This window comes from Schistocerca americana, chromosome 4, assembly GCF_021461395.2.
Source record: "Schistocerca americana isolate TAMUIC-IGC-003095 chromosome 4, iqSchAmer2.1, whole genome shotgun sequence".
Taxonomy (NCBI): Eukaryota; Metazoa; Arthropoda; class Insecta; order Orthoptera; family Acrididae; genus Schistocerca; species Schistocerca americana.
This window is the reverse complement of record NC_060122.1, coordinates 658,096,220-658,109,845: the sequence shown is the minus strand read 5'-3', so window position 1 is coordinate 658,109,845 and position 13,626 is coordinate 658,096,220. Positions and strand designations below refer to the sequence as shown.

The window sequence follows — 13,626 nt, the reverse complement described above, 5'->3', positions numbered from 1 at the left end:
AAAATGGCTAGGCAGGGATGGCTAGAGGACAAATGTAAGGATGTAGAGGCTTATCTCACTAGGGGTAAGATAGATACTGCCTAAAGGAAAATTAAAGATACCTTTGGAGAAAAGAGAATCACTTGTATGAATATCAAGAGCTCAAATGGAAACCCAGTTCTAAGAAAAGAAGGGAAAGCAGAAAGGTGGAAGGAGTATATAGAGCGTCTATACAAGGGCGATGTACTTGAGGACAATGTTCTGGAAATAGAAGAGGATGTAGATGAAGATGAAATGGGAGACGAAATACTGTGTGAAGAGTTTGACAGAGCACTGAAAGACCTGAGTCGAAACAAGTCCCCGGGAGTAGACAACATTCCATTAGAACTACTGATGGCATTGGGAGAGCCAGTCCTGACAAAACTCTACCATCTGGTGAGCAAGATGTATGAGACAGGCGAAATACCCTCAGACTTCAAGAAGAATATGATAAATGCAATCCCAAAGAAAGCAGGTGTTGACAGATGTGAAAATTACCGAACAATCAGTTTAATAAGCCACAGCTGCAAAATACTAACGCGAATTCTTTACAGACGAATGGAAAAACTAGTAGAAGCCAACCTTGGGCAAGATTAGTTTGGATTCAGTAGAAATATTGGATCACGTAAGGCAATACTGACCCTATGACTTATCTTAGAAGAAAGAGTAAGGAAAGGCAAACCTACATTTCTAGCATTTGTAGACTTTGAGATAGCTTTTGACAATATTGACTGGAATACTCTGTTTCAAATTCTAAAGGCAGCAGGGGTAAAACACAGGGAGCGACAGGCTATTTGCAATTTGTACAGAAAGCAGATGGCAGTTATAAGAGTCGAGGGGCATGAAAGGGAAGCAGTGGTTGGGAAGGGAGTGAGACAGGGTTGTAGCCTCTCCCCTATGTTATTCAATCTGTATATTGAGCAAGCAGTAAAGGAAACAAAAGAAAAATTTGGAGTAGGTATTAAAATCCATGGAGGAGAAATAAAAACTGAGGTTCGCCAATGATATTGTAATTCTGTGAGAGACAGCAAAGGACTTGGAAGAGCAGTTGAATGGAATGGACAGTGTCTTGAAAGGATATAAGATGGGCGTCAACAAAAGCATAACGAGGATAATGGAATGTAGTCAAATTAAGTCTGGTGATGCTGAGGGAATTAGATTAGGAAATGAGACACTTAAAGTAGTAAAGGAGTTTTGCTATTTGGGGAGCAAAATAACTGATGATTGTCGAAGTAGAGAGGATCTAAAATGTAGACTGGCAATGGCAAGAAAAGCGTTTCTGAAGAAGAGAAATTTGTTAACATTGAGTATAGATTTAAGTGTCAGGAAGTCGTTTCTGAAAGTATTTGTATGGAGTGTAGCCATGTATGGAAGTGAAACATGAACGATAAATACTTTAGACAAGAAGAGAATAGAAGCTTTCGAAATGTGGTGCTACAGAAGAATGCTGAAGATTAGATGGGTAGATCACATAACTAATGAGGAGGTATTGAATAGAATTGGGGAGAAGAGGAGTTTGTGGCACAACTTGACAAGAAGAAGGGACCAGTTGGTAGGACATGTTCTGAGGCATCAAGGGATCTCAAATTTAGTATTGGAGGGCAGTGTGGAGGATAAAAATCATAGAGGGAGACCAAGAGATGAATACACTAAGCAGATTCAGAAGGACGTAGGTTGCAGTAAGTACTGGGAGATGAAGAAGCTTGCACAGGATAGAGTAGCATGGAGAGCTGCATCAAACCAGTCACAGGACTGAAGACAACAACAACAACAACAACAACAACAACATACCATACCATACCATAGAATGTTCATGAATGTTGTTGGTATGGCCTAGGTGTTATGATGTGGGCAGGCATTATGTACAATGGGCAAACACCATCGCATATCTTCGAGCAAGGTATCATTACAGCATTGCGGTAATGCTGGGAAATTATTCTGGATCATATCTGTCTGTCTGTATGTACGATAGGACCTGACCTTTTGTTGTTAGGCGACAGTGTCCTACCACACAGTGTGGCGTTTGCCTTATTTATTTCTTCGTTGATTGTCCTCAGTGTCAACATACTGCAATGCTACACTGACTGATAAATGGGGTTTGTAATTTTGACACTGACTGCCGTAAATAATGTAGCTGACAGATGCACAGTAGCGTTTCGCATTTCTTCAATTTCGCAGTTCTTCACTTTTCACTTTCGCAGTTCACAACCCTCCAATAATACACAGTTATATGGCCAGTGCACTGTTGTTTAACTTTCAATAAACCTGATTAATAGGTTGTAGGCAAACATCCACATACTGATACAATAGTTTACTGTTGAATATCTGTGAAAAGTAAAAAACATAACCACATAATTCGCACTTCTTTCGGAATAATTGGGTATGTATGGAACAGACACTGTTATTGTTTTAACACACGGACTAATTGTATTAAACTTTTTTCGCAGCTAAGTTTATGGATTGTTGTTATAACGAAAACAGTTTTTTCATCAGAAACTCGGCCGTGGACTGACTGTCTCACAACTAAAAATCGGGCCCTTATATATCCTCACAATCATAGGTACTGAAACTACACAATGTTTGAAGTTAACCGAAATTACAATTAAAACTTAACTCATTAAATTAACTGAACACATCAAAAAATTGGTTCTTTTTAACAGTTTGTTCTACTACAAGTGTTAGGCCAAATTATTTGTTTAAATCATGAAATTAACAAATATCATTACGCAAACAATACGTTTGACAAAACTGTTAATTACTTTCGAATTAATCAAGGGCTGGCTTTGCTAACATGTTTTCGAATAGAGCCAAAAAGATCCTTTAAGAATACAATTAGTTGTTCCTCCAAATGTTTATAATCAGTATGTAATTTATATTTTTTATAACCCAAAATAGAATTTAAGGTATGAAACAATTACTAATTTCACTCTGTAACAGAAGTATTAGCTAGGCATAACCAAAATAAATTAGAAAATCAATTATATACAGAAAACTAAGCACAAAATTAGATCTGGTGTTATATTCTATAAAACTGAGGACCAACCTTTCTCTTTTATGAAAATGCAGATTATTCTCACATATGTTAATGCTAATTAGTTAAAAGTGAAAAAACGAGTTTAAGGAGGCAATGGCAAAACAAGGGAGGAAGTAAAATTATCCCAGCTTGCTTTGTCACAACAGGACCACTGATGTTGGTTGCAGAGGAAAATGCAGATGTTGAAAGTGTGGCATGGCCTGTATACTGCCCGGAGCTAAGCCCTATAAAGCATACCTAGAGTGCTCTTGGTAGATGTGGTTCTCAATGAACACCCACTCCCTGAACCATGCAAGAACTGAAAACTGAAGATTGGGGCAATATCCTCCAGTTAATGGTTTGGTGGCCAGTATCAAAAACAGGTACAAAATGTGCATTAGTGTCTAGGGAGCACACATTCCTCACAGACAGTCTGAAAATGACATTAACATTACGGGTTTTCCTGTGACGAATATCAAGGTTATTTACGCCTGTTATCCTGCTTGCCCTCGTAGTGAAACTGTACCATTTTTTTGTTATAAATATACCACCGCATCTCTGTTACATATCTACTATGTTTCATGTCAGCCATCATTACCTGTGATTATTCCGTCGAACAACATTTCTGTCCCTTAGAAGTTGTGAAGCAGCGTACTTTTTGTATTGGTTTTTCGATGGGAGGTAGGAACCTGCAATGCAGTACAGTGAATTCTTCAAATTGGAGCTCATTGATTCCAGTGCAGAGTGAGAATTGTTACTTTTGGGGCTTGGATGTTGCAACTAAGCTGTTGAAGTGTGTCCCCAGAAATCAATGTGGTTATAGAAAGAGAATGGTACTTCCATGTTCTGTTCCCATTTCAGGTTTAGCGACTCTTATTAGTTAAAGATATTAAATACTTTTTAAAAGAGCAGTTATGATTACAGAGATACTGCATGATAAACACTTCGTGAAAAAGTTGAAACTACAAAATAAATGTACTTTGGCAGTGTACACCAAAAAATTGTAGTCAACTATGTGTAAAATTGCTGAGTATTGGAGTTTTGGTTCTTGGGTTCATTTTTCTCAGCAAATATAGTAGTGGTGTGACTCTGAATACGAATAAATGGTAAGGCACTTATGTCCTAGAAAAGAAAAACAATTTTTGTAAGTTAGCCAAATGACTGTGGGGTCAATTTTTGTCAGTATTTTACAAGATTATTTAATATCGAGTCACAATCACTAGAAACTTGTTCAACTGTTAACTGGTTTGAAAGTTTGTGTCATGATTAGATAATCAGCCCTATTGTGGCTCTTGATGTATTTGGGGATGTTTACTTTGGTAGCCTGCTGCAGTTAAATTTCAGTCGCTGGTCAGAAGGTGACCAGTGGTTTCAGAACATTACTAAAGGAGACACCCCAAATTGTTAAAGAGTGGCAGTATATATATTGCAGTCAGCAATATCAGTAAAAGTTGTTTTTCATTGTGACTGAACATAAAATTGTCTTGTGGAAAAAATATTTATTTTGTTTATGAACAAAAATAATCAATGTCTGCACCATAATATGGAATGAAAAAAGGATTGGTGTGTTGGTGAAGCCAATTAATGTGAAAGCTGAAAAAACTTGGTTGTGCTGAGACTGATTTGTAGCTTATCCCAAGTTTTAGGCTAAGTTTGAATAAGATAGTGTTACTCACAAAAATTAAATTAATTTGGAGCTGTCAGTTTTTCTTTACAAGAATGTGTGGATTGGGAAGGGGGTAAAGATGAGGGGGTTCCAGCTGTTGGGTATGTATATTTCAGCTATCACTAGCAAATTTTGCTGTGCAGTTTTTTCACATAGCTCAATGTTTGATATCTTATCTCCTGAGCTGTGTGTCTTCAATCCTATGATTCTGCATGTACATTCAATGGTATATGTGAATACTGTCTGCAAAAGGTGTCATGAACAGTTAGTAGTAAAGAAGCAATAAATTAAAATATTATGCCTGATGTGGCAGTTTTACTGCATTGTGGTGATAATGTAGTAAGCCATTAACCTTTTTCCTTTCGCTGTGGGGGAGGGGGCAACAGCGAGAATCTTTTCCACACACATCCCTTTGATAAGTAGGTGGTTCTTCCCCCACAGCATTTCTTTCCAGACAGTAAGTGATACATGTACAAAGTCTGGTTCAAATCGATCCAGTGGTTTAGGAGTACGAACGTACATACATACATACATACATACATACACTATGTGATAAAAATTATCTAGACACCCCCAAAAACATGTTTTTTCATATTAGGTGCATTGTGCTGCCAGGTACTCCATATTAGCAACCTCAGTACTCATTAGACATCGTGAGAGAGCAGATTGGGGCACTGTGCAGAACTCCCGGACTTTGAACATGGTCAGGTGATTTGGTATCACTTGCATCATATGTCTGTACACGAGTTTTCCACACTCCTAAACATCCCTAAGTCCACTATTTCCGATGTGATAGTGAAGTGGAAACGTGAAGGGACACATACAGCACAAAAGCGGACAGGCCGACATCATCTGTTGACTGAGAGAGACTGCGGATAGTTGAAGAGGGTCGTAATGTGTAATAGGCAGACACCTATCCAGATTGTCACACATAAATTCCAAACTGCATCAGAATCCACTGCAAGTACTATGATAGTTAGGCGGGAGTTGAGAAAACTTGCGTTTTGTGGTTGAGCGGCTGCTAATAAGCCACAAATCACGCCGGTAAATGCCAAACGATGCCTCGCTTGGTGTAAGGAGCATAAACATTGGATGATTGGACAGTGGGAAAACGTTGTGTGGAGTGACGAATCACGGTACACAATGTGGCGATCCGATGGCAGGTTGTAGGTATGGTGAATGCCCAGTGATCATCATCTACCAGCTTGTTTAGTGCCAACAGTAGAATTCGGAGGTGGTGGTGTTATGGTGTGGTCATGTTTTTCATGGAGGGGGCTTGAGCCCCTTGTTGTTTTGTGTGACACTACCACAGCACAGGCCTACATTGATGCTTTAAGCACCTTCTTGCTTCCCACTGTTGAAGAGCAATTTGGGGATGGCGATTGTGTCTTTCAACACGATCGAACAGCTGTTCATAACGCACGGCCTGTGGCGGAGTGGTTACACAACAGAACATCCCTGTAATGGACTGGCCTGCACAAAGTCCTGACACAAATCCTATAGAACACTTTGGGGATGTTTCGGAATGCTGACTTCGTATCAGGCCTCACCGACAGACATCGGTACCTCTCCTCAGTGCAGCACTGCACTCTGTGAAGAATGGGTTGCCATTCCCCAAGAAACCTTACAGCACCTGATTGAGTGCATGCCTGTGAGAGTGAAAGCTGCCATCAAGGCTAAGGGTGGGCCAACACCATATCGAATTCCAGCATTACTGATGGAGGGTGCCACTAAATTGTAAGTCCTTTTCAGCCAAATGTTGGATTCTTTTGATCACATAGTATATGTATATTTTTATAATACATATGGATTATGCTACTTGATCAGCTGCTGCTACTGATAACAGTGATGAGGTAACTAATGATCAGTCTTCATTTCAAAAAATAGGGCATTGCAGATATTTTACTTTCTTATATGAGAATGTATTAGGATTGTGTGTTTTTTATTTTTTCATCAGAACAAAAGGGCAAGTTCTGTGGCTGGAAGCTTAGGCCAAGCAGCTGCATACATCAGCATTCCGGATTTATTTCTCTTCAGAGCTGTTAAAAACATCTCAAAAGAAGGTAAAGAACTCAATAAATTCAGAATGAAATTCTGTATGGTAATATTCTAGATAGTAGACAAGAGCTGTGTATGAAGAAAGATGATATGGTGAATTAAATACTAACAACTTGCCAGAGCATATAAAATGTCATGTAAGAAATTTATTGAAGTTTTAAACTGTATTAAATGGCTTTATGATTGTGTTAATTTAATTGTACTACACTTAAATTAAATGTAGTTTACAACAGATAATTAAATATAATATATGTCTGACATCTTTTTACATCCCTAAGGTCACTCTCCACTGGATGCTTGGAGTGATTCTTGTTCTAAGGAGAAATGTTTAATGCCTAGTGTTATACATGCAGTTACAAGCACAACTCATAAAATAGCTTTTTTTCATGTTATGATCATCAAGAGATAATGCCAAACCCCATCCTCATTCCTCTCTCCTCATTCTCCACCTCCCTCCCCCCTCCCCCTTCCCCCTTCCCCCTCCCCCCTCCCCCCTTCCCCCTCCCCCCTTCCCCCTTCCCCCTCCCCCTTCCCCCCCTTCCCCCTCCCCCCTTCCCCCTCCCCCCTCCCCCCTCCCCTCCTTCCCCCTCCCCCCTCCCCTCCTTCCCCCTCCCCTCCTTCCCCCTCCCCCCTCCCCTCCTTCCCCCTCCCCTCCTTCCCCCTCCCCCTCCCCTCCTTCCCCCTTCCCCTCCACTCCTTCCCCCTCCCCCCCTTCCCCCTCCCTCCTCCCCTCCTGCCCCCTCCTGCCCCCTCCCCCCTCCCCTCCTTCCCCCTCCCCCTCCCCTCCTTCCCCCTCCCCCTCTCCTCCTTCCCCCTCCCCCTCTCCTCCTTCCCCCTCCCCCTCTCCTCCTTCCCCCTCCCCCTCTCCTCCTTCCCCCTCCCCTCCTTCCCCCTCCCCTCCTTCCCCCTCCCCCCCTCCCCTCCTTCCCCCTCCCCTCCTTCCCCCCCTCCCCTCCTTCCCCCCCCCCTCCCCTCCTACACCCCCCTCCCCTCCTACACCCCCCTCCCCTCCCCTCCTACACCCCCTCCCCTCCCCTCCTACACCCCCCTCCCCTCCCCTCCTACACCCCCCCTCCCCTCCTACACCCCCCCATCCCCTCCTACACCCCCACATCCCCTCCTACACTCCCCTCCCCTCCTACCCCCCTCCCCTCCCCCTCCTTCCCCCTCCCCTCCTTCACCCCCCTCCCCTCCCCCTCCTATCTCCCCTCCCTCACCCCCATCCCCTCCCTCACCCCCCTCCCCTCCCTCAGCTGCTCGCATCCCTTCGTTCCCTCAGCCCCTCCCATCCACTCCCACACTGACAATGTCAGAAATGTTCATAAATTAGGCTTTCAAGTAGCCCTACAGAAAATAAATGAATTCAGGTACTTTGGCTTGCCATAAGGCCCTCACTACAGATCCACTTAAAAGGAAAGGACTTGTTCAGTTGGCACTGTCTTGACCCATAGAAGGGGCAGAAGCTTTCTTGTGCATAAACTACACAAATTAGGCCAAACTTGGTGGTTGCACATGTGGCCCAATTGAACGATGATGCTGACACCATACTTCTGTTTGTGCTTCTGTACTTTTGTGTTGTGAGAGTTTTCTTCTGCCCACATGTGTGTATTGTGAGAATGTTCTGCATCCCCCTGCTGAAGAAACTCCATTAGTTCTTGTACTTGAAAAATGATGGGCCTTGCTTCTCATGACATACAGTGTAGCTGCAGAAGTAAAAGCTCTGCTGGTAGTCTGTGCAGTATTTGTACTATCGAGCTTTGGGGCATTCCTAATTCAGCACCCAGAAACCTGGTGCTCACTTTGCTATTCTTCACCACAGTTTGCACAATGTTTTCTTCCTCATACACATTGTATTTCGACAGTTGACCCTGGCCACTAAATGCTACAAGTACCACATATGTATTGTACATCCTCAAATGTTTACTGCTGAGCAAAATATTTTGCTCATGAGGGGTATGTGTTGGGAAATATTTCTTATGCTCTTTCATCAGCAAATGTGGAGATAAGGTGCATATCAGCAGGTGGCATGAGCTGCACTGGGGATAATGGCGCCGAGCTCTCTCATACCACTTCACATTGTGCCCTCAAGCATAGAATATCATGTCCTGTGAAGACTGTCTTTATCTGATACTGCTCAAGATTAATTTCTTTCGCTTCTTTAGGCACACACAGTCTCAGGCTACAAACGAAGATGTCCTCAGAAGAGTGAAAGAAAACAGATCTCTTTGGCGAAATATACAGAAAAGAAGAATAACCTTCATAGGTCACATTTTACGGCATAACAACTTCATTAAGAGAATATTAGAAGGAATCATTGAAGGAAGAACTCGCCGAGGACGACCTAGATTAAGCTACATTCAACAAGTAATAAATGACATCGGGTGCCAGACCTATGCAGATATGAAGAAGAAAGTTGACAAAAGAACGGAATGGCGTGCTGCTGCCAACCAACCTGTGGGTTGATAACCGAAGAAGAAGAAGAGTCTCAGAAAGAGGATTGTTAAAGTACCTTTGGCTTTTCATAGTCCACAATATGGTCAGTTTTTAAGCAATACTGTGCAATGATGACTTGGTGAACTGGCAGAGTTCTGTGTAATTTTTAAGGCACCTCTCCTCAGTCATGGATATTGTGCCTATGCATCTTCTTCGCAGAGGATGTTGGAGGCTCCTGGCTCGAAGCGGCCCGGGTCATCTTATCCATGTACTTCTATTGCCAAGATCTTGGAAAGTGGGAAATGTAGCATTATTCTATCCCTAACAATAGTCCTGATTTGAAGTTTCAATAGAAATAATTATATTCGTTGCTTTACGTGAATTATGCCTTCCACAAGATAGTTTACAGCCTTGGTGACAACCTAGCAAGTAAGACAGTCAGCACTTACTACCTCTACCCGAGTCCATTTTTTTAAATTTTTGTGATACTTCTGGTAGGTGAATCTTATTGCACATTGGCAGAGCCATGCCGTGATGTCATTATTATGTGTACACGCTGTATCGAGAACGACAGAGACCATGTATCGACTTTCATGATTGTTGGAGATGCTAAACTGCGGCAGCCATTTTTGCAGACAAATTAAAGGAGCAACTGATTATATCCTCAGTTGGTATATTCACTGCAATTTTGGAAGCTATTGACGTCTTTATTTCCTTTTGAGAATACAAACCTGCCAAATTTTGGAAAAAAGAGCTCACAATACACTTTGTAAATTGTAAATTTGAGAGCTAGTTCAATCAGCTTCACAGTTCCTCGTCAATTGAACAGAGTTTTGCAATGATAGTTCAAAGCTACTGAGTGTCAAATTTGTTTAAAGGTGAAACTTGTCTCCAAGTAGCAGTGTGCAGCATGGAATGGAAACCATGTTTTTTCTTACCTCATCACAAGTAGGGAATTACTTTTAGAAAAGATTCAGTTGTCAAAATTAAAGATTGAAATGTCTAACACCAAAGTATATCCTACATATTGTCAACCAAGTACAAATATCATTGAAGAGCTGCATCAGTGTCAGAAGTTGTCCCAGTACTGTTAGTTTATTAGTAAGAGGTATTGAATCTGATCTCCAAACATACTTCACACTTGAGATTTCCAGTCTCATTGTGGAGAGAGACTGGTGCTAGTCCGATTTACTTGCTGTGAGACATCAGAGAAGTCATTAGTCTCATCTAATGCTAAATGTAACATCTCATTTAGTTCCTATGTACATGATAGGTGTAGCATTTTTGCAGAAAATAGGTGACAGAAGTATTTTTTCTCAAATACCAGCTTGAAGTGATCACTGAGCTGACAATATTTGCAAATGGTTCTTATATCAGTAAAATGCAAAGTTTTGTTAAGATTACTCATTTAACATTCAACACATTTTAAAACTTGCAAGAGTACTTTAATTGCAGTTGCCAAATGATGATGAGTACTGGATTGAACTATGCTGTTTCTGAGGAAAATTGGGTGAAGATATTAAATTAACTGGAAAAATAATCTGTGGCATGTTGTGCCCGTCTGCATCCATGTTTCATGTGTCGGGGCAGACTACTTTTCTCAAACACATTGTCATTAGTCATGCTCAAGCTTTTAGGAGTGTGATAAGTAATGTTAACAAAACTTTGTATTTACGCACGTGATGTGTGTAACTGGTTAACATTTGAGAGAATATATAGCTTGGTGTTAAACATTTGTATTTAATTCTAACAACTGATTCATTTCTAAAGGCAGTTCCCTACTTGTGTTGAGTTTAATGTAGACTCCATTCCACAGTGCTACTTGGCAGCAATTTTTTGCATTAAAAACAAACAAAAAAAACCTCAGTAGTTCCAAACATGGGACTTCTTTCACCAAATAACTTCACTTGACAGACTGGCCACTGAGATGCTGATACATGGACTATCAAATTTACTAATTACAGAGCATATTAAACTCATTTTTTCCCAAAAGTTTGCAGGTTCACCTTTTCAATGAAAATAAAGACATAAATAGCTTCCAAAATTGCAGTGAATATACCAATTGATGATATAATCAGCTGCTCCTTTAATTTGTCTGCAAAAATGGCTACTGCAGTTTAGCACCTCACATGACCACGGAAGTCAATATATGGTCTCTGTCGTCTTCGATACAGCATGTACACATCATAATGACGTCACACTTGACACTACCAGCATGCAATAAGACTTGCACTACTGTAGGTACCTCTCTTAGAGATCAGTTCCAGTTTTGAGGAATATGGCAAGAGTGGCTGGGATTAATACTGAACATCATGTGGATACTGATGGAAAAAGTCTCTATCTTCATTTCTGACAACAGGTTTATTTGTCGCTTGACAGATCTCCTGAAATCGGATAATGTTATTTGTGTGTTGTTCTGTGAAGTATCGTAACAAGATGTTAAGATGTTACGAAAAAACTTCAGGAAGAATGATAACAAATGACCTGATATGATGAGCAATTGTTTCTGTCAATTGAAATTTTCCTGCTATGGATTCTTCACTCTACAAGGTATTTGTTTGTCTGAACTGTGTTCTCTTTGTCTAGGCTTCCATGAGTTTCAGTAAAAGCGAAACCCTTACATGATAACTTGGCTTCCATCTACATCTACATCTACATCTACATTGATACTCCGCAAGCCACCCAACGGTGTGTGGCGGAGGGCACTTTACGTGCCACTGTCATTACCTCCCTTTCCTGTTCCAGTCGCGTATGGTTCACGGGAAGAACGACTGTCTGAAAGCCTCCGTGCGCGCTCTAATCTCTCTAATTTTACATCCGTGATCTCCTCGGGAGGTATAAGTAGGGGGAAGCAAGATATTAGATACCTCATCCAGAAACGCACCCTCTCGAAACCTGGCGAGCAAGCTACACCGCGATGCAGAGCGCCTCTCTTGCAGAGTCTGCCACTTGAGTTTGTTAAACATCTCCGTAACGCTATCACGGTTACCAAATAACCCTGTGACGAAACGCGCTGCTCTTCTTTGGGTCTTTTCTATCTCCTCCGTCAACCCGATCTGGTACGGATCCCACACTGATGAGCAATACTCAAGTATAGGTCGAACGAGTGTTTTGTAAGCCACCTCCTTTGTTGATGGACTACATTTTCTAAGCACTCTCCCAATGAATCTCAACCTGGTACCCGCCTTACCAACAATTAATTTTATATGATCATTCCACTTCAAATCGTTCCGCACGCATACTCCCAGATATTTTACAGAAGTAACTGCTACCAGTGTTTGTTCCGCTATCATATAATCATACAATAAAGCATCCTTCTTTCTATGTATTCGCAATACATTAATTTGTCTATGTTAAGGGTCAGTTGCCACTCCCTGCACCAAGTGCCTATCCGCTGCAGATCTTCCTGCATTTCGCTACAATTTTCTAATGCTGCAACTTCTCTGTATACTACAGCATCATCCGCGAAAAGCCGCATGGAACTTCCGACACTATCTACTAAGTCATTTATATATATTGTGAAAAGCAATGGTCCCATAACACTCCCCTGTGGCACGCCAGAGGTTACTTTAACGTCTGTAGACGTCTCTCCATTGATAACAACATGCTGTGTTCTGTTTGCTAAAAACTCTTCAATCCAGCCACACAGCTGGTCTGATATTCCGTAGGCTCTTACTTTGTTTATCAGGCGACAGTGCGGAACTGTATCGAACGCCTTCCGGAAGTTAAGAAAAAAGCATCTACCTGGGAGCCTGTATCTAATATTTTCTGGGTCTCATGAACAAATAAAGCGAGTTGGGTCTCACACGATCGCTGTTTCCGGAATCCATGTTGATTCCTACATAGTAGATTCTGGGTTTCCAGAAATGACATGATACGCGAGCAAAAAACATGTTCTAAAATTCTACAACAGATCGACGTCAGAGATATAGGTCTATAGTTTTGCGCATCTGCTCGACGACCCTTCTTGAAGACTGGGACTATCTGTGCTCTTTTCCAATCATTTGGAACCCTCCGTTCCTCTAGAGACTTGCGGTACACGGCTGTTAGAAGGGGGGCAAGTTCTTTCGCGTACTCTGTGTAGAATCGAATTGGTATCCCGTCAGGTCCAGTGGACTTTCCTCTATTGAGAGATTCCAGTTGCTTTTCTAGTCCTTGGACACTTATTTCGATTTCAGCCATTTTTTCATTTGTGCGAGGATTTAGAGAAGGAACTGCAGTGCGGTCTTCCTCTGTGAAACAGCTTTGGAAAAAGGTGTTTAGTATTTCAGCTTTACACGTGTCATCCTCTGTTTCAATGCCATCATCATCCCGTAGTGTCTGGATGTGCTGTTTCGAGCCACTTACTGATTTAACGTAAGACCAGAACTTCCTAGGATTTTCTGTCAAGTCGGTACATAGAATTTTACTTTCGAATTCAATGAACGCTTCACGCATA

The 13,626-nt window shown here is 41.5% G+C and overlaps 1 protein-coding gene across 3 annotated transcripts in view; it reads left to right on the top strand.

Annotated features, from left to right (window-relative positions):
- LOC124612981 (major facilitator superfamily domain-containing protein 10) overlaps positions 1 to 13,626 on the top strand; it is a 150,114-nt gene that overhangs the window by 66,162 nt on the left and 70,326 nt on the right. For all 3 annotated transcript variants that reach the window (XM_047141518.1, XM_047141517.1, XM_047141516.1), the window contains one exon: positions 6,655 to 6,760. In XM_047141518.1, coding sequence (XP_046997474.1) covers positions 6,655 to 6,760 — 106 coding nt within the window. The remainder of the gene's footprint in view (positions 1 to 6,654; positions 6,761 to 13,626) is intronic.